Source organism: Urtica dioica, chromosome 7 (genome assembly GCF_054948205.1).
Source record: "Urtica dioica subsp. dioica isolate 48M chromosome 7, U.dioica_male_clone48M_v1_H2, whole genome shotgun sequence".
NCBI lineage: Eukaryota > Viridiplantae > Streptophyta > Magnoliopsida > Rosales > Urticaceae > Urtica > Urtica dioica.
In genome coordinates this window covers 26,296,116-26,318,089 of record NC_142762.1, presented here as the reverse complement: position 1 = coordinate 26,318,089, position 21,974 = coordinate 26,296,116, and the positions used below count along the sequence as shown (strand labels likewise).

Here is a 21,974-nt window from a genome sequence, read left to right as displayed (position 1 = left end):
TCGGATTCCAATTTTCGATAACTTTTGTCTTCAAATTGGAATCATCATTATAGAGCACCAGTGATGATAAATTAATATACCCTTTAGAACTTTGGTCATTCATCTCACAAACATTTATATGTCCTAATGTGACTAGCTTCTTATTCTTCATATGTAGGTCGTCTTACATCACCCTAATAGTTGTTGCGCTCCCCTCCGCACGTGATTTCGTGAATTGTGAAACCAATTGTTCCGTAGTTTCAGAAGTCAGATGATTCCAAGTACTCTCTCTCTCTCTCACTCTCCCTCTCTCTCTCTCCATCCCCGCTAAGAAATTCTATGTTGCAACTCCATCTCGAGATTTGGCTCTGATACCAAAATTGTCAAGGCTCGGGATTTAGATCTCATAATGGGAGCAATTGTGATTATATATTTAGTGACAAGAAGAATGAAGAATGAAGCACGCAAAGCAACACTCGGATCTAGACTCTTCTCAATCTTTAGAGAGACTAAGTTATTGGTTAAAGGTTAATATTTGTTTAATGAAAAGACCAATTCATAGATAGGTTACAACCATATTCCTACTTTTTAAAAACCTAATTTCTTAATTCAAGACTTTAATTTCCTATCTAAAACTCTTACTGCTTCCCAATTAAAACCCCTCGATATTAGATACGTAACACAGACACTGTGGAGGACTGCTGCAACGGACTACAACCACCGTCGGGCTGTGGAAATTATTTTTTTATAAGGCGCTCGTCATGAGAAAATTAAAGACCGCGGTAATGGTCGTGCCTTATTGGGCTAGCGAGTTTTTTTCCTTTTTACTCGGATGGTATTTTATTTATATTTAGGTACTAAAGGTTTTTTTTTATAAAGTATACTTAGTTTTCATATTTCCAACATATAATACATAGTTATTCAAATTTATATAGTTTCACACATAAAAACTGAATCTTCTCTATACATATAATTCAATTGTTATTTAATTTCTCCGCCACGCAGGGTGTTCTGTGATCTTTAAAAGATGATTCAGGTGTTATTTCATTTTTTTTTTTCAAATCTAGATCTTTTTGGTTTCATTAATATTTAATGACATGTTTGTCAACATATATCTTCAAATGTAAACCGTAATTTTGAAGATTTAATGAGATGTGTGACAAGAAATGTCATCAAATCGTTTAAAAAAGAATATCATATTTGCATAAAATTAAACATAACAAACGATGATGACGGCCGAGAGAAAGAGAATAACGCCGTATTTCTCACTTCCATTTCGGATTTGGAATCGACTTCTTCTTCATGCCGACCTCGTCGGAGCATGCTTTGCGGAGAAGAAAAGAGAGTGAAGAGAAGGAGAATGAAAATGTGCTAGTGTTTTTTTTTTTTTTAGTGATACAAAAAAGTTGAGGTATTTAAATTATTGATCAAAATTATAGGCTACTAAATAGACAGTTTTTTTTTTAATCCTCGGAAGAAACTTTTTTTTATCCTCGGAAGAAACTTGTTATTGATAATAGCTTATAAAAGTGAAATTATCTCTTAGATTTTTAAGGAGATTTGTTAGTATCTAACCTCTTAATAGAGGGGATATTAAAATAATAGCCAAAGTTTGAGTTATATTAAGCAATTCGCCAAAGAATTTTTAATGTGTCTAAAATACCCTTAACTCTGCGATGTACGGAATCTTGGCCCATTTCTTGGAATACAGTTCGGAAGTGATGATTCCTAACGCAATGCAAAGAGTAGGAGACGACGATCGATTTTGAGGGTTTTAGTTTGGCCCGAGTCTCATGGGGGATTGATTTCTCCATCCTCACTATGAGCTACGCAAGATTCACATCACCAGGCTTCGTTCGTCAAGCTCAAACCCTCTCATTCGACCACTGAACCAGCTTCTCCGAGACTCTTCTCCGATTTTACAGAGGATGTGGCATTTTGGGCACTTGAACGCAGGCCATGACGGCGACGATCGCAGCGGCGTCCATGGAAAGGACGGCGAGAGAATCTTTAAGCTCAATCTCGAAGAGGCTCGCACCTTCCACGGCCGAGCCCGCAGCGCTGCTGGCAGTGTGGGCCATGTGGCCGTCGTCGTCCCTCGGAAACTTCGACTCGCCCGAAGCCTCGATTGGGTAGGCGTGGCCTCGTGGCCCTTAGAGAAGAACCTCGCGCCGATGAGCTTTCGGTTGCAATTCGCGGCATTGAAGGCGTTGGTAAAGGCGTGCCAGTGGGGGAGGAACCTAGCGAAGGTGGCGATGGTGGGGGCGGCGCACCGCAGCGGTGGAGATGCGATTTCATATTCTAGGGTTATTTGTTTCAACAGTTAATCCGATTAACTGTCATAGTTAATCGGATTAACTATGACGAACCTCTTCCGAAAACGATTTTGAACATCGCAAGTCTCGCGGTTGCGTCGATCCGGCCGTTCGAATGTCGCAAGTCTAGTTCTGCATATTAACTGTGATAGTTAATCGAATTAACCTTTATGATCCTCCTTTTCGATCCTCCTTCAGAAATGATCTTGAACATCATCGAGTCCCGCGACTGCACCGATCCGACCGTTTGAAAGTTGCAAGTCCAATCTTGAAATCGCCGGAAGAAGCTGAGATTTGAGAGCTTTGTCGCCTAATGTCAAGACCTCATTTTCGATGTAGACCAGCGAGACTTCACCAGAGAATGGAGCAACGGTTGAGCCAATCCAATTAACGACGACGTTAGGATCTGAAGCTAGGGTTGAGATTTCGCCATTTGAAACTTTGATGAAAATTTGGATTCCGACGCCGGAGACGGCAGAGATGACAGTTAATAAAATTTATTATTGTTCTTGTTACAGTTAATGAGATTTACTATTGTTCTTGTTACGGATAATAAAATTTACTATTTTTATTGTTACCATTAATATTATTGGAATAACAATCCTTAAGGATATTATTAGAATATTGGAACGTTATTATAACAAATTGACTACTTTCTTACATATGTTAATAGTTGAGCTATAATTTTAAAATAAAAAACTGTTTAGGCTCGATCCCTAGCCCGCCCATTTTTAAACTCACAAATATTCAAAATATAATAATTTAATTTAATAGATTATGATGTAATGCAAAAAAATCACTCCCACATATCTTTATTTAGTATCACTAGCAGTGAATCAAACTGGACTTCGTAGACTATTTTGCTGAAATTGCAACTGAAAATCGAAACAGCATAAACTAATATAGATTATTATAGAATGAAGAACCACTCGTTTAACCAAGGCAATGGATTTACAAAATACTCAAATTTGTCTAAAATTAGTGAAACAGCTAAACTTTGCCAACACCATATTTCAATAAATTTGTAAAAGTGATAAATTAGTTACAATTATTTTTTTTAAAAAAAATTAACTGTTTTGACCCCGTTTACTCGACTACTTTGTTAATTAAATAGTTTCAAATGATTATTTTATATAATTGGGAGAGAATGATAAATAAAAACTGTCCTAGTTGATAGTTGCGAGATAAAAGGATAAAGAAAAACTGTAATTCAACTCTAAAAAAATGAAACTATATGAAAGTAAATGGGGAAGTCAACAAGGATTGGCAAATAAATAAATAAAAACTGCCAGACGCATTTCCATTGGCAAATAGACGACTGTACAGTTCATATAAACATGTAGCAACTCAAAACTCAAATAATCATAATCTGCCACCTTTAGCTACCCAATAACATATATGAGCATAAACTATACTACTAGTATCTACACCATAACCACTTTAATTCGAAAAAAAAATGAAACTGAAAATGAAAAGTAAAGAAGAAGAAAAAAAACCCCAAACCCATTCTCGTAACTTAGTCTTTTAGCCGAATCCGAATCCTTCATTACCCTCGTGAATAGCTAGAAGCAATCGCTCCTCTAAATGTTCCTTCGAAGGATACTCCGGCAGATCTAACTGATTGAAACTGAAAATGAGAAAAACAAATAAGGATATAAGATCAACAAAATATCCTTCGCTGCTGGAATACAAAGAGAACTGAGAACAAGGTAAAATTCAACAAGATAAAAAAAAAATGAAATAAAAAATTTACCAAGTGTGTGCAGATGGCAAGTGATCAGGACTGCCATACGCTTTATGTATCTGAAATTTCTGTGAGCCTGAGATCCCTTGAAGCGCACTAAAGCCCTCCAAAGGCACCTGTAACATTGAAGATGAAATGTCAAGAAAAAAGGCAACACTTAGAAAGTTGAAAAAACAATTTGTCCTGTCCAGCCAGATACACACTATTTATGATACAAGTTGAGACATCATTAGGATCAAAGCATCAATGAGCTCCCAAAATCACTGTGACGAACTGGGTTTCTTACAAGAAAATCTTGGATAGTATGATGTACCTTGGAGGTTCCTGTGACGAACTGCAAAAGCCTAGCCTTGTCCTCTTTGCTAAATGCTTGGACGACCTCCCAAAACCACTGTATGACAGGAGATACGATGCTGTATCCAGAGTACTCGGTGTTTGCCCTCATGTCATCCACTGAAATGAATTCAAAAAAAGTTCTTAAAAATTATATGCCATGCACAGTAAATGAAAATAAAATTGAAACAGCACGAGGGAGACTAACGATCGATATCTGGAAGCCCGCTGATCAACAGTTCCAATTCCTTGTCGTTGAAAATAGATACTAATTCCCTCGGAATTAATTCATTAAATCCTTCCAGGAATGCATTGATTTGAGGGCGAATGGCTGTTGTCAACCTATGTTCGGCAACCAAATCGACATATTGGTGCTTATTTTCTTCGGTCACTTTCACGTTCCGTCCACCAGGAATCAGTTCGTAGTCCGTAACCTTCATGAAATTGACTATCGTTAGGCATTGAAAATAAGGTATTTGACTTCGATAGTTAGTTACTCCAAGATGAAGGAGAAATAGAGTATTACTTCTGTCCGTTCATATAGAATCAGCTTTTCCTCATCAGCATCCATGCTGAAGGTAAGATCCGGGATATCACTGATATCGTTCTGCAAAATGAAACAAATAAATTATTGGTGTCTTCTGATAAACTAAATTCAAGACAGAGACGTGTTGGCAATGAGCATACCTCAAGCATCCACTTTAGGTTTTTAAAATAATCAGGATCAATGGCTTCGATGTCGTGGTAAGTGACTTTAACCCCCAAGATATGCTTGTAGAAAGATCTCGTAAAATGAACATCCAAGAGCTGGGCATCAAACAGTGCTTTCCCGACCTGAAAGAATGAATGAATATAATAAACCAATAGCCATAGCCAATAACTCGATCCAACCAAGGCAACGGAAGTTGGTGCTTACCACTCGTCCCACAAACTTGAAATATGAAAGATGCTCGGTTTGGTAGACGGAATTGGGGTTAGGCTGAAATGTCGATTCATTGCCCACCGTTGTGAATAATAGCGCCCCCTTGTCAAAAATGACTCTCGACAGTAATTGGTACCATTCCCTTGTAAGTCCACCAGCATCGATACCTTCCTCGCCTTGAAAGTGAACGGTTAACCGTCCCTTCAAATCTAGAGTCGGTCGCATGCGCAACTGGTTGTAAGAATCTTCGAGGATATATGCTCTTCTTACCGAGATTCTCAAGGGACTGTGATGATGATCGTGCTGGTGCTTTATTTTCGATCTAAAGTGCGCACGCTTGTTGTCAAAGTCGATAAAGCGCGGAACCTTGAGCATCAGAGAGAAAGACTTCTCAAGCAAGCCCGGATTCTGCCGAATGAACGCATTAAGCAATTTCCTGTGCTTTTCTGAGAACTTCACGACAGCGACGTGCTTCTCGTCGTTTTTCACCACAAGTCCCGACACCTTCTGCGATGTGCCTGCTGCGTCTTCGACCTCGGAGGCCACGGGAACGCTTGATTCGTGAGTGGGACCCGGCAGTGCAGGATGTAACTTCTCACAAACGACAAAGAAAGATTCTATGTACGGCAAAATGTTGTTAGTCCCAGCAGGAAGAGGTGGTGTGACACCAGACGGTTTAGAGGTCGAGGCTCGAGATGAAGTTGACGCGTCCGAGGCAGAATCTGAATAGCTCTCGATTTTGCTTATGCAAGTGCTCAACTCAAGCCACAGAGGATCCAGTGCTGCATGTATGTCCCAGACCTGAGAGAGAGGAACGGCGTGCTCTTTCCCAGTGACAGCCTGGGAATCTTTCTCTTTCTTCTCGCTCAGTGATGAAACTAGAGAGCTCAGCGCTTGCAGAACTCTTAAAATTGCAGCTCCATCGGAACATGTGGTGCTGAGTAGTGCTTTCACTGCCCCACTAAACAAGTGCAACTCATCCATGGCATTCTTGGTCAATTTCCGAACAGCTTCAGCCAGTTCCGTAATGAACAGGTTACAATGAGTAGGAGCAATTGCCACCAACTTCTTCATCACCTCCGCTACAAGAGTATATGCATTATCTGACAATCTGATGGGAGAAAATAAACGTCAAAAAAACCAATTACACAAAATTACTATTGAAGATAAAAACACGTGAAAAGGGAACAGCAATCAAAGTATCTGATGCAATCAAGACCTAAGGGAGGAGCAAGTCACGAATTCTTTGAAGGATTTTATTTTTTTTAATTATTTTTCTTTTATGTTTTTCTGTTTGCTCTGATTCTTCGGAATTATTTTTGGGAGAACTAATCTCCAAGTGCTTTCTTCTTCTTTTTTCCCTTCAAAAAAAAAAAAAAACCTAATCTCCAAGTGAGCAGTTACTTAGTCATTTACTAGTATTCTCCATGGAATAAGAAGAATTATTATCTTTAGTATTTTATTACTTTGTTGCTGAGTAGTTTAAAAAACAGTCCTTAAGACCATATGATAATAACGCTCCACACCAGCAACCAATAAATATAATAGCCTCAACATAACATACCCTTCTCGTGCAAGTAACGAGGATAGGAGCCTAAGCTCTGCTTGTGGCAGGTTGAGTAAAACAGTTGATGCATCACATTCATTCTCTGTCCCAGACGTCGAGGATTTGGAAGAATCAACTACCCTAGTTGACGTGCCAGCTTCAGCAGAAGGGCTTCCGGATTCTACATTCATCTCAGCATCTGAAGTTAAATTCTGAGGACCAGACACAGGCTCAGGAATCAAAGCCCTGGACTTCACAGATGAACTTGATTTGCTTTCAGCGTTATCAATGACCACCTCCAATAAGTTGAGCAACTGTAGTACGCAAAACCAATGTGTGAAGAATCAGTAGTCGGAATGGTATTGTTTTATATTTTCAATAGCGTAAAGAACTCATTAGAAACATAACATAAAATCAAATTTGAAAAACTTGCACATTTCAACCTGTTCTAGATGTGATATACTCCTCAAATAAAGGGGCTGATTCAAGAGGCTCAACAGCAACACGATGGCTACGTAACCTTCTTGGTGTTGTTCATCCTCTTCAACAAGCATTACAGCTTTGCCAGATCTTTTGTCAGCAACATCCTTTGGTTCTTGTGGGGCGGAGAACGGAAGACGAAGTTGAAGCAAAATTTTTGAAACGTATGGATGATTACGAGCCAAATAAGTTAATGTTTCAAGTACTCGCCGAGACACCAAAGGAGGCACTCCTAAATGGAAAGGTAATGTGAGCCAACACAGCCAAGAATATACATTACAATAAAAAAAAACATATGAATCCGTTAATGGCTGAGAATCCGTTAATTACCATCAAAGAACTGAGAGCGAGAATACATCACATTACTCTGGCAAGCATAAAGCCTATATGGCGGCTGAGAATCCGTTAACATATTTGAAGGCCTTCTTGTATCAAAGATAAGCATATCCATGAGAATTTTCACAAGGGAAGCTCTGGTCTCCGTATGAGCACATAAATTCAAAAGAAGCCTCTGCAGTTGGCCTTTATATAATGGCTGGAAAAAAAAAAAAATATATATATATATATATATATATATATATATATATATATATATATCCATTAGTATTCAGATCATATATTAGAATGTGTTTCATGGAGCACAGAGACAAATCCTATTTTAATAAAAACACCACCTGAACAATGCGAAGCAACCGAATCATTGCATATAGGGCTTGTGTATCAACCAAAGGAGCTCCATCGGCTTCAACTACTTTAGCTCCAGTAGTCCGGCGTGAGCCAACGGCCCCAGCTCTTTCCAGGGCAGGACCAGTACCATCACCTCGTCTGGATGTCTCACCTCTACGGTTTCTAGGATATCCACCAAACAAAGTGCGATTGTAACGATGAGCGAATCTTTCCCGCAACATGTTTGCCTCCGCAATTAGAGCGGGCGTGAGGCTAGAGAGTATGGCATCAGATGAAGTTAAGAGCACCTGAACAAACAAAAAAAAAAAAGAAAAAAAAGACATGCAGTCAATCACAAATGTAACAAAAAAAAAAAATTAAATAAACAATAGAATATGTTTAATAATGTACCTCTTCCCGTAACTCTGATGGAAAGGTTGCAATGATAGACACTGTATCCATTTCAACGGGCTGACCTTCCAGTTCTTGCGATTGATGTAACCTTTGGGCTTGTTGTTGCGCTAGAACTTCTGCTCGTATATCTGGTGGAAGGGCTGCAAGGAATTCTGGATCAATATCTCCAGCATTTTGTGGCTCAGCATTTGAAGGAGGTGCTGCCTGATTCTGCTGAGCTGAAAGAACTTCAGCTCGTAGCTCTTCTGGAAGGGCATCCAAGAAAGCAGGATCAATGGCTCCAGAACCCGCATCACTGTTCATTTGCTGCTCTGTTGCTGGACCATCCTGCTCCGCTTCTCGGCTGGAGTTTTCCGATACTTCCGTTACACTATGCAGAGAGACATCCCTTGTTCCACCAGTTGAAGAGTTTCCGAACGACACATTTGTTCTTCTTGTGCGAACTGCGTGTGAATCACCCAATGGAGTTCTATCAGAAGGTCCGTGCCTGTCTCCGCCATCATCATGACCATCAGCGCTTCCGATTTCCACGTCAAGACTGCGAAGACTCTCCCCTAAAGTGGCACCACTCCCACCACTTTCTTGGCTAATGGCTTCAACGTCGCGAGCAGCTGCATCATTTTGTTCAAATTGCATCTCAACAGACTGTGCGTGTGAATCAGATGGATCCGCAACTTGAAGGGATTCACTTGCTGCTGGTCCCGCGTCAGCGTTTCTCGATGGATCAACGGAATCAGATGCGACGTTTCTAGTTTCAGAGCTTTCAGGCCTTGTACCTGCTTCTGAGTCTTGTAACTGAACTTCAGCTTGGTTTTGAGGCCCTGCTGTTGTTTCCTGGTCTGATGCCTTTTCAGGAGTCGGTCGCCTCAATTGGGAAACAAGCATATCCTCGAGCCCTTGAGGTACGGACACAGCACTCGATCCAGCACCTTGTTGGTTTTCATCCATCCACAAGTTCAAGCGGTGCCCATGGCGCCCATTTCTCAGTGACCGGAAAACTGCGTCAAGTCGTGACGCTGTACTCTCTGAAATCCTATCTGGAAGAGGGGCATCACGGGCATTCTCTGAGACGAGGAAAATAAAACATTAATCCAGAAAAGACACTTATAGCATGCACGGTAATAATAATTGAAATATAAATAAATAAGTAAATAAATAAAACAGTAAATGGATAATTCCAGGATATTTAGTAATTCCTACAGAGCAGGAGCAGAAAAGAAACAACAACAAAAGTGAGACTTAAAAAAGAAACTAAGTTAGTCCATCAATACCTGATTGTCTCACAGATGCTTGTTGTTGTGCAGGTCCCACCAACAGAGGGTGTCGAAAAGGAACAGCATTCTCACCAGTTCGCCCTAAAAGACTGTAGATGGAGGTGGTACGCCCTTGTCTTCTAGAACCAAAAACCTCTAAAGGCATCACGTGCAGAGTTTCATTGGGAAAATTATGATCTCTACCAAGAACCTCAATATGGTCAAGCACATTAATCCCATTGATTCCCTCCTCCAGACGCAAGATAACTCCATCCTCATCATCCTCCTCATCTTCGTCATCTTCTTCCAGCACCTCCTCATCAAATTCATCATCATCCATTTCATGGTCATCTTCTTGATCGGTGTCTGGGTGAGGAAGGTGGTGGACTTCATCTTCCAGATCGTTATGCTCCTCATCCTCATCCTCTTCATCCTCGTCCACTTCATCTCCATCGTCCCCAGACATCTCTTCATCATCGTCGTCGTCATCCTCATCATCTTCATCGAGATTTTCTTGTGTGCGAGGTTGGATTTCGAAGGCCATGCCCATTGCATCAATCCCATTTTCAATACCTCTATTATCCTCTGAAGTTTCATGCATGTAATCATCTTCAGCAACAGGAGCGAAACCACCATCCAAGTCTTGGTCGTGTTCCATGTCATCTGTCATAACCTCAGAGCCGGCAAAGGACTGAACAGCGTTGTAAGTCTCAGTGTGCTGGGGGCGAACGGAATCATGGAGAGATTGGGAAACTGCATCCATGGTCTGTGTCGTGTCACCCACATTGCCTGCCATCCCATCTCGACTTTGATCCCCGTGCTTAGTGGAAGCATCGCCTTTCTCTGGATTGGAATCAGCAGAGTGAACATGTTCTTTACTTACCACCTCTAAGGCCTTGATGAGACCTGTAACTACTTTTGGTGAGTCAGCATGGTCAAGGTCCAACACTTGGAGAGTTCGTGTCAATGAACCAACCAAACCAACATCGATAAAGGTGGAAGCAGCCTCCGCTGAGATGTACGAACCAGTAGGCGTGCGGGCCGCTAGAACATCGTTGAGCAGATCGATAAAAGATTGCAGATCATTTTTCGGATGCTTAAAACCATTTGCAGAGTCAACAAAGTCATTAAAAATGCAACTGATCTCTGTAAAAATCCTCTTCCTTGCCTCTGAAGAACGAACAGAACAAGCCACCAAAAATTGGCTAGCCCTGCTCGCTAACTTGTGCCTCCAATCCCCATCTGCTTTCTTGTCTTTTTTAGCCCCGCGAGAGTGTGGGAGAAACCCATGAAGAACGTGATGAAATATCCCACTAGCGCATGCAGTAACAGAACCTTTTTGATGGGAGCCTCTGGATGCGCCAACTTCAGCATCTCTTCGAAGCAAAACATGAGCAGAGGAAGCATACATCAACAAGATCTCTGTTAGAAGCTTGAGAACAAATACAATCTTTGCAAGCGATGCTGAAGCTTCCTGAGTATTTGTTTCCTTTTCTTCAGAAGAATCGGCAACTGCTTTTCCCTTTCCTTTAACAGCAGCAACATCGATTTCCATGTCTGATGAGGGCATTGCATCAACGGGCAGATCTGTGACAGTCTCATCTTTCAAAGGTGGTACATATGCATATACAGAATCCAGAAGGAGCTCAATCACAGTAACAAAACTCTGAGGATATTTCCGATGCACTTTGACACTCTTTACGCTTGAATCGCTAGATTTTCCATGTCCGTTTCCAGACGCCACAGCATGCGTGACACCCAGAGCATTTTTCCCATCTGATACTAGCGGTTTGTCTTTCTCCGCCAATTTATCCTTGTCTTTGCTTTTCTCTTTCTCCCGATCCTTCAGCAACACAACATACGGCCTGTCACCAACCATTTCTACTTGGCAAACAGACTGAGCAGCCTGCATAAAAATAACCGGATCGCGAGAAATGGCAGAAGTTAAGCTTGATAGAAAGGTGCGAGGAGAAACTCTTCCATTTGAGTGTCTGTTAGCAGCAGCCACGAGACTGTGTCTTATCTCAAATTCCATTGCCTGCTGAAGAGTTTGAGGGTCCTCCAAGACATGACGAATAATCGTAGCAGCAACGTTATCAAAGCCAGGAAAGAGGCTACTAGTAGGCAAAGAAAGCAGCGAACTCAATCCCCCAGCATCGAGGAAATTAACAGCAACAGAATGTGTTTTGGTAAGAGTAGAGCACAGTTGCAATACAGCATGCATTGTTTCAGACGGAAGCTGGTTCTTGATACAGCTACATGAGATCTCAATCAGCCTTTTCTGTTCTTTTATCTCTACATGTTTCGAAGATGATCCCAATGCAGAATGCGGCTTGTTTTCCTTATCCTCGTCAATACTAAGAGATCCCTGTTGCCCATCCCTTTTCAGCTTTTCTGCAATTTCAGCATTCAGCTTCTGATCCACTTGCAACAGCCTATCAATGGCGAGAAAAGCGGTCGTAACCCACTTCGGTACCGAGCATTTCTCGCTGTGCGCTAAACCACAATCAGTTTCCCACTTAGACAGCAGATCTGAGGCCACTTTAATCAGACCACTCTTCAAAGCAACTTCACGTGCTGCCGTATCGTCTTGAAAAATTAAGGCAAGAACGTGAAACAGAGCAGATAACATGGGACTACTTCCTCCATCAACAGCCGAACTACACTCCTTCACCTTGTCGGAAATAAACGATATGATCTTTGATCTGTATTGACCATCACTCTGGGAACAAATCATTGACAGCAGATCTCTGATTGGAAAAGCAAGAGTTTCCTTCATTTGCAAAAGCTTTGCGCACGTTGACAACAGTTCCTCAACAGGAGGAAGCTGGGCCATCTCTTCTTCCAGCTGAGGAGCAGTGTCACTCGCTCCAGCTTCCTTAGAGTCCAAGTTTGGGCTCCCCAGGGACATGGCAAGAGCCCGGGCAAGCTCATCATCTTCTTGGGGTTCTTCTGGATGGGAGAACAGCCACTCCATTGCTAACTCCACACTACTCGATCCCACTTGCCCAAAAGCTTCTTCGGCCCTAGCCCTCGAAAAGCCCATCTCGACCATCGTTGATATAGCAGCCTCGTTTGGAACTGGGGCAGGAACTCGAGCAGTGTTGCTGCTGTTGGCGGTCTTCACTTCAACCCCAGAGTAGATGTGCCTCACGATGGAGATAATGGTACTGATGAACTCATAACTGCAATCGGTGAACTGTGGGTGGGACCAAACAGGAAGCACTGCTTTCAGCACCATAGATTGGAGGACCTTCACCAAAGTCTCGGCGTCGCGTGGGAAAGGGACATCCCCGCTTGTCAAGGGTTGCGCAAGTAAGTGCTTTGTGAAAGGAGATAAAATGAATGATGATGTCACCAGGTGGTCCATGAGTTTACCATAACTGGCTAAAGGACCATAGATCCATGAGTGGTCGTCATCTTCTTTCACGTCCTGCTTTGATACCATGTCATCAGTTTCCATTGGAGATGAAGGAGCCCTGTTAACAGTGAACAGAAGTTGACTAGTAGCTTCAAATGTAGTCAAAACTGATTGCAAGACTCCATGTGAGTACAAGCAATTCAACAAGACAGGATTACAAGAATCCAGCCTCTCCAGTAGACTTCCGTCGATGAAATCAATGACCTTGCCATAGTAACGGCACTTGGTTGAAATGGGTGCCTCCGAGCCAGAGGAGCTTACGTGGCCCCCAAAATTCATGTGTTCCAATGCAATCGCAGCGAAAGAGGATGCGACCGATTTTGCAGACTGCGAAACGTTAACAATATCATCCCGTCGGCGAGAAGGAAGCAGCATTGATTTTCCCAGCTCCTGGAACAAATGTGTGATGTGAAAAGAAAGCGACCGCACCATATCGCAACATGAGCCGTAATAGGACCGCTGTTTGTCAGCCCCGCCATAATCTGAAGATCCCGAACCATGTAACTGGCCAGCTCCTAGCCGCAGATTTGACAAACCATCAGAACTTGTTCTTTGCTGAAAGCTAGAAGTTCGACCAAGATCGCGATACAGGTTTAAAAGGTCAAAAACTTGAGACTCGATGCTCCAACCTGACGACCTCCTTCTAAGTAATGGGTCAAGGAACTGCCTGAAAGAATTGAGTCTTTGCTCTTCACTGTCGTTTGTTGTTGTTTCTGACTGTTGTGGTTCCGCAGGAGATTCAGTGCCTTTATCCTCCAGCTCAGGCTTGGCATCTTCAAGAAGAACAATCTGCCAAAGTACTTGCCGATGCACACGCCCGATATCTTCAAGAACATCTTTGCCACCACTACCAAATTCAGCCAATAAAGCAGTAACCCAGCGGTTTTCTTTTGAGGCAGCTACGAATAAGAGAAATTCAACAATGAAAAGAGAGGAGAATAATTCACCCTCTTGTGTCATTCGGGGATCTAAAAAGGGCCCGGAAACCACATCAAATCCAGTCAAAGCAGTTTTTAGATGGACTCTAAGAGCAGTACAAAATGCACGGGCAAGGGCAGCAGAGTGATGCTGTGTAAAACCCTTGAAGACCATTGTACTATGTAGAGCAATAGACATTCCATCAGAGGATTGGACAATTTTGGGTCGTAATAGAAGCTTCAATAGCACTTCAATCCCAGATTTCTCAACAAACAATCTACAGGTTTCAGTATTCTCCATTGTTCTGTGAATTAGTACCATCAAATGGAATATAGATAGCTGAACAAACTGCTGCTCACTGATCCCCTCTGAGTCTGAATCTACTGCACTGACCAGACGGCAATGACCTTCGGCTTCTTTATCTTCTGTATCCATTTCCATAGCAGAACTTCCATGGACCTTTCCAGATGGCCCTGCTCCATCATTTTCAGAGAAAGAAGCAATCTTCTCAATGATTTCAATGATTATATCAACACCTGCGCTTCTTAGGGAAGATACGTGGCGAAAGAGCTCTTCAACAGCATTTGATAACGGAACAACGGCTTCATTCATGGCTACGATATACTTCTTGTGGGTGAAAATCTCAACAAGAAATCGTAACACTGAACTTTCCTTCACTGCCTCCAAGCCTTTGGCATTCAGACAAATGGCGCCGACGCCATTGGGTATACAGGTAAGAGCTTTAGAAGAAGGAAGTATTCCAGCTTTTACTGACGATAGAAAGGCATCTGGAAGACCCATTTCAAGCAACGACGGAAAACAAGTTGGGTCCTTGTGGATTAGTTCACTCATTACAGTGACAGCAGAGTAATAAATTTCACCTCCAAACTTGCTCACGTTCCCAAACAGCAGAGACAAGGTAACCGGTAAGGAGCTGTCATGAGAATGCTGAGTTCTATGAGCGTTCCCCGGAGCATACGTCGCCGAACCAAGTGCCTTCAATGAAACTTTGATGAGCCTTTTCTGAGAGCACAACTGATCATCGCCATATCTCGTGCTTTCGCCAATCACCATCGAGCTCTCAGCAACTGCATCGGAATCAATGACTCTATGCACCTCTATCTGCAGTCGCTGAGCCAAAAGCTCAACTCCTCCCAACTCCTTAAATAGAGAAACAGCAGAACTGCTGTAATCCATTAGCTTCTGCAGAGTTTTCACAGCAAAACAGACGAGATGCAAGTGTGTGGGGTCAGAATCCTCCAAGAGTGGCAAGAATGTGGGAACCATGCCTGAGCCCCTTATATTATTCCCTGTGTTCGAAGACGAAACCACATGAAGCAGATAGAACTGAAGAAGAGCTTCAACAAACGCAAGAGACGATGGGTCAGTGGATGTTTTAAGGGACGAAACAGCCTTCTGAAGCACATTGAGGAGTATCATACGGTTTCCCCCAGCAAAGCTGATACTGGAGCCACTTAGTATACGCGCCCGCTCATGAGATGCTGAATATGCTGCTAACTGGGCTCCTAAAGCAAGCATAGAGAGTGTTCTGATGCTTCCGGAAACATTTTCCTCAGAGCGGACAATCCTAATTAATTCATTTGTATACTCCGGCTCATTTGCAAAAAACGATACGAGTTCTTCATGCGCATCACTAGACTGTACCAGCACGATGAATGCAAGAAGGCAAATCCTGCTATACAGCCTGCACGTTCTGGGAGATCGGAACGCACGAGCGTATCTAATTCTAGTCAACAATGAGAACCGGAGATTCGGAGGAACATTATATTTCTCGATGCACTGTTTCATCAGGGTTAGATCATCTTCCTTCTTCAAATGAAGATCGGGTATTTGTATAACTCTTAAGCCAGAAGGATTCACAACACCGCTCTCTTCGGTACTTTGGGGATCACCATGCAATTCAAAATAGAGAGTAGATCCAACTCGGAACTGGGTCTTGTCACAATCAACTTGCACATCAGATGGGAACAAATGCAGCCCATCGTACTGAGTAGTTTCATTCTCCACGATACAAGAAAATAGACCCAAACCCTCTTCCTTGCTTCCCCATCCCTGGGCCAGGGAAAGCAGATTACTATTCACTGATCCACAGCCAATCAATTTTCCACCTCCATGCAACTTAGAAGGATTAATTTTCACAAGTGCGGAAAGTGTTTCCAATGCTGCTATAAGGACCTCAGGATCGGTTGATGCAAGTAAGATCTTGAAATGCTGCAGAAATAAGACACAAAATTAGGCCCTACAAATAAATAGAACAGCACAAACATGCACAAAGGGCTAACACAAAATAAACAGAGGTTACAGTAATTCAGAATAGATACAGTCGTCTATTTGCCTATTATATTAACAAGAAAATTGCATACCTCCAAGCCATCAAATGAACTCTTGTTATGACAATTCTCTAAAATTATTTGCATCACTCGCAAAATTTGAAGAACTGCTTGTTTTGGAAATGGACTACCATCTTCCAATAATTTATTCGACAGAAGGAGGTCGTTCCTAGAAGCCAAGTATGACTTGAAATAAGTATCAAAATGCAGAAAAAGTGGCCTCCAATGGTGAAAATTTCCCTGAAATTTCAAACCCGCAACTTTGATGAGAGAAAGAAAATAAAATATGAAAAAATACTTACGATCAACAGAAAAGGAATACATGATTTTAAAAATAAAAACAAAAAGCAAAAGAATACAAACCTTACTATACTCCCAACGGAAACCAGAGAGAGGTATCTGTATATCTTGTAATGGGCATTGTATGACCTTATCTATAAAGGCTTTTACTTTAGGAGGCTGTAAGACATTCAAAGAAGTCAAAATCATTGCACAGTTAAAAGTGATTGCGGAAAATACTAAAGAGAAAATCTTTCTGAACATTTTTTTTTTTAAAAGAAGTTGCTTATATGATTAATATACTAAATCACTAATAATAAAAAGTTTACAACTTAAACCTCAAAAATCCAACAGACTGGACAACTAGCCAGGTCAGCAAAAGAAAACACTCAAAATCACAAGTAGAAAACGGTCATAAAGCTGCATTCACGATTTCTTTTTCTTTTGCACTGTGAAGTCGGCTGCCTCGGCCTTTCTGATCATGCACATATAAAATCTAAACGTCTTTATTTATCTTCTTTTTCGGAGAAAATAGACTAACATTTATTAAGGAAAAAAAAACGATATAATAGTGATATGTAAGTTCAAAAACGTTCTGGAAAAAACCATTTCTGAATTCCAAGGAGCCTTTGTCAAAGGTCGGCAGATCACGGATCTCATACTTATAGCCAACGAATTGGTCGAGGAGACAAGTAGGACAAAGAAAGTTGGATCGGTCCTCAAAATTGATTTTGAAAAAGCGTACGATATGGTGGATTGGAACTTTCTGGACTTCGTTTTGGAACGCAAAGGCTTCGATGGTAGATGGAGGAAGAGGGTCAAAGGTTGTCTTTCCTCGGTGTCTTTCTCGGTAATTGTTAATGGTAAAGACCGGAGACGCTTCTCAGGATCGAGAGGGGTTCGACAAGGCAATCCTTTGTCGCCTTTCCTCTTCATCTTGGTTGTGGATGCTTTGTCAAGACACATCACGCGCGGAGTAGTGGAAGGACATTTCCACGCCCTTTCTTTGGGCACCCTTTCAATCTCCCATCTTCAGTTCGCAGACGACACGCTCATCTTCGGGGAGTTTGACGACCGGAATTGGACGAACAAGATCGACATCATTTCCAGATTTTGCGACGAGTCCGGCCTTAAAATAAATATTGAGAAAAGCAGCCTTATCGGGATCAACAGTGACCCGTCCGATTCTTTGCGCTTGGCTGCCATTCTCGGTTGTCAAAAGGAATCGTGGCCGATATCCTACCTTGGTATGCCTTTAGGCAATAATCCGAGAAGCAAAACCTTTTGGGACCCCGTCATTTCGAAGTTCACTAAAAGGTTAGCCGGGTGGAAAAGGGGGTTCCTCTAGAAAGGAGGCAAGATGACCTTGATCCAGTCGGTGCTATCCGCTCTTCCAACATATTTTATGTCAGTGTTCAAAATGCCTATAGGGGTGGCAGACGACTTAGAGAAGATTATGAGAAACTTTTTATGGGAAGGCTTTGAAGGTCGGAAAGACAGCCACGGAGTCGCTTGGGAAGTGTGTTGTAGGCCTAAGGAAAAGGGCGGTTTGGGTCTAGGAGGCTTGAGAGAGAAAAACGTGGCGCTACTCGCAAAATGGCTATGGCGCTTTCCACTTGAGTCTAGGGCTCTTTGGCACAAGGTGATAGTCGCCATTTACGGCTACCACGACAACGAGTGGGACCCTGGGCACGCTACAGGACGCACACTTCGCAGCCCGTGGAAATCAATCATGGCGGTCCAAGAGGATTTTCTCAAGCATTGCAAGTGGATAGTGGGCAACAGATCAAGAATCCGGTTCTGGGAGGATTCATGGTTAGAAGGAACGAGTATGAAAGAGAGGTTTCCCGGATTATACCTACTCTGTCCATCGAAAGGATTCCCTATCGCGAGTTTGGCTTCCCCTTCCTCGCTTTTGTTTGATGCCGTAGACTGGAATTTCAATTTCCCAAGGAACTTAACAGACCGTGAGGCGTTGGAATTGGCTACATTATTGGACAGCTCGAAGAAGTGCCCTTGTGGGCAGGTTTGGATGATCGAAGGGCGTGGTTGGACGATTCGGAGGAATTCTCGGTGAAGAGCATGGCCGCTGCCATCTCTCCGGTGGCTAATGCCCCCTCAGCGACGTTTTTCAACGCCATTTGGAGGTCGGCAGCTCCGAAAAAAGTGAAGATTTTTGGGTGGAGGATTGCTATCAATTGAGTCAACACGGCTGATCGCATCCAAAGGCAAAACCCTCTGCGGGTTTTGTCTCCCAGCTACTGTATGGTGTGCAAACGCGCTCTGAGGACGTTCAACATTTATTTGTTGACTGCCCCGCAGCGGCGAGTTGGTGGAGTTGGCTCTTCGGTAAAGTCGGTATCCACGCTTCTTCTGTTATTTTGTTGGCTGACTTTTCAGGTTCACACAGCGACTAGGAAAACGGCTCGATGGGTGGCAGCAGTGAAAGCAGGAGTGCTTGCAGGTTTTTGGGCGATTTGGCTTCTACGAAACAAATGCATCTTTGAAGACGAAGGCTGGAACGCAGAAGGTCTTCAAGATACATCTAACAAATTCATAGCTATGTGGCTTCACTGCTCGGAGAAAGATTTCAAAGGCTACTCTCTGGTAGATTTACAAAGAGATTGGGCAAGCGCCATATGATAGCCGAAAAGAAAGAAGTTCCTTCCTTTTGTTTTGTGACTCATCCCGGTTACCAGCGGGAGCTTTTGTCCCCTTAGAGTTTTTTTGTACAAAGACCTATAAGGTCTCTTTTGGTTGATGTCTCTTTAAGACACACTCTAGATTAGCTTTTGTATCTAAGTTTTACCCTTTCTCTATGTAAAGGCCTATAAGGCTAGCTTTTGGTAGTGGTTTCGTTTTATGGTTTGGCTCAGCCCGGGTTCGCGTGCTCGATTGGCGTTGGATCCGGGGAGCTAGCTATAAACGTCCCTTCTTTTGTGTAAAGTGGCTTTCGCTCATTCATATATATATAATGAAGTTACCGTTTCAAAAAAAAAATAGTGATATGTAAGTTGACCAGTCTCAGTAGGGAGCAGAAAAAGAACACAAACAAGATTCTCCGTGATTAGTACCAACATAAATAAAGAGAGCTAATATTATCTAAACAGCCCCCAAGGGCCTCAACAGTATCTATCCTCAAAGATTAGCTAACATTATCAAATTGTTTTATTCATGTTGATTAAACGACAAGGGTTACCAAAGAGTTGTTGGTCTAACGGTCAGATTTCCAAGCGGGGTATTAGGTCCTAGTTTCTCTAAATAATATGCATCTAACAATTGCTAGTCTTTCCAGTTTCCCAAATAATGTGGGTCATGCAGCAGTCCTGGGGACTAGATCCTAGTTACAAGAAAATAACGAGTAAAGCCTCCAAATACTTAACATGGAGACTTTGTTTATATTTTCTTTAACATACAAACTTTTCAATCAGTAGTCATAACACGGAAACTTTTCAATTCAGCCTTCAACAGATGCAATGTATATTTTGGAGATTATCTAATTCTACTTACAGCAGGATAGCGCTTAGGTTATCTTCGTACATTTTGGCATTGCTTTCTAACCTCACATAATAACTTAAGAGCCCTAACGAAGCTTAGGAAGGTCTTTCGCTAAATAATCAATGTCCACCCGCTTCTAAGAAAACTCCAAGATGCATACGGGCTCACTATCACTCAAAATTGCAAAAAATTATATTTCTTCTGATGACTGACTAAATATATATCTCATCCACAACTCGAAGAGTAACTTGACATATTATACATTAACTTAGTTGTTTACTGTGTAGATCAACGATTAGATTTGATTACTCATACTAACACAGTTTTATTAAATACTAACACGAGTTTTATCAAATACTAAAATATAACTCCTACAACGGTAACCGCTTTCAAAAAAAATATAAATAAAAATAATAAAAAAAGACACAAACCGTAAGAGTCTTTCAAGTTTCAACACAACAGCGTAAAACACAGAAGACTGGATAGTTTAAAAAAAAAAAAGGAAGTACATGTGACAGACTCAGGAAAATGCACATACTTAATAAACTAGCACTTCAAAGCACAATAATTCAAAAAAGAATAGAAAAAGCTAAGCACCCACATCATCTACGAAGAAATAAAACAGGACGGAGTTCACCAACCAAACTAGCATTAGAAACAAACTCTTGAAACACAGTAATCATAGAATAAAAAGTCGAAAACTATTCACGTATTTAGTTCAGCTGAATCATCATGCCAAACAAACATCAATTCTAACATTCCAGACAAGACGAACCAGGTGAAAAGAAAAAAAGCAAAACAAAACCTCTGACACCCCTTAGACAAGAACCTTAATAAAATAAGCGAGTACAGAGTATCAATTCAAACAACCACGTACAGCGTCACAGAAAGAGCACACACACTCCTACTATTAAAATAAAAATAAGAACTAAAAAAACTCACAGGTTCCGAGTCCAGTTTCAGAGCAGGACCGACACCACCATCGCCGGAGAGAAGTTGGCGAAGCCTCGAAGGGAAGCTCGATCTCGGAGCCGCCATAAAGGCTCTCTAGTTTCAACTATAACATCAACAGAAATCAAATATATAAATAAATAAAATAAAAATCGAAACGCAAACAAACAGTGACCTAATTCGGTGAATGAAGTAAAGCCCTAAAAGTGACGGAAAAAAAAACACGAACTATACAAATAGAAAAAAGAAACACGGAGGCGAAGCGATTGATTAACGAGGGAAAAGGTAATGGATCATTTAGATATATACATCAATACATACGCAAATGCACACCTACGCTTGTTCGATAGCAAAATGAAGTAGAGACGTATATATATGCGATTGGTATTTACATATACCCAGATGTATATACCTGAGAGAGGAACGATATAGGGTCGTCGAATGAGCACACATCAGAGAGAGTGAAAAAGGGGTTCTAGAGAGATAGCAGAGTAACGAAAACATAAAGCGAAGAAAAGAAAAAGGGGGTCGTGTTATGTTGTGGTTGAGTTCGTGAAGGTCGCTGTGGGTTTTCTTTTTCAATCAATTTAAAAGGGGCAATTAAAAATACGTTTTATTTCCGTCTTCCATTTTACTTTTATGCATCGAAGTCGAACTATCGATGTACATAATACATATATATATATATATATATATATATTAGTGTCCGAAAAGAAAAGGAAAAAAATATTATTTAAATAATAAATTAGAGGGGTGTAAGTGTAAATATTTGGTGCCTCTCGAGTGCATATACGGTCCCAGAAAATATCAAAATAGAAAGTTTCTGAGCGGCTCCAAAGTAAAACCAAAATTTTGTTCTGATTAGCAAATTGGGTCAAAATGGAACAAACTAATTGTGGTTTGT

The 21,974-nt window shown here is 41.6% G+C and overlaps 1 protein-coding gene across 1 annotated transcript; it reads right to left on the bottom strand.

The window, feature by feature from the left end:
- Window positions 1-3,569: 3,569 nt before the first annotated feature.
- LOC149390566 (E3 ubiquitin-protein ligase UPL2-like) lies at window positions 3,570-21,641 on the bottom strand. Its single transcript, XM_089619106.1, has 17 exons — window positions 21,483-21,641; window positions 21,062-21,176; window positions 16,706-16,801; window positions 16,376-16,582; window positions 9,671-16,223; window positions 8,397-9,463; window positions 7,994-8,293; window positions 7,650-7,854; window positions 7,283-7,551; window positions 6,858-7,153; window positions 5,288-6,404; window positions 5,059-5,205; window positions 4,898-4,978; window positions 4,580-4,805; window positions 4,352-4,491; window positions 4,048-4,154; window positions 3,570-3,921 (listed from the first exon to the last, which is right to left on the bottom strand). Exons 2-17 carry the CDS (start codon window positions 21,155-21,157, stop codon window positions 3,819-3,821), a joined length of 11,010 nt encoding a protein of 3,669 aa, XP_089475232.1. The 5' UTR covers window positions 21,158-21,176; window positions 21,483-21,641; the 3' UTR covers window positions 3,570-3,818.
- Between the last annotated feature and the right edge of the window lie 333 nt (window positions 21,642-21,974).

Excerpts from the sequence above, each read along its gene's own strand:
- LOC149390566 (XM_089619106.1), bottom strand. The coding sequence starts at position 21,157 with ATGGCGGCTCCGAGATCGAGCTTCCCTTCGAGGCTTCGCCAACTTCTC. Across the intron at positions 16,224-16,375 it reads GTTCATTTGATGGCTTGGAG|CATTTCAAGATCTTACTTGC; the intron begins GTATGCAATTTT and ends TTATTTCTGCAG. Across the intron at positions 7,552-7,649 it reads TCGCTCTCAGTTCTTTGATG|GAGTGCCTCCTTTGGTGTCT; the intron begins GTAATTAACGGA and ends CTTTCCATTTAG.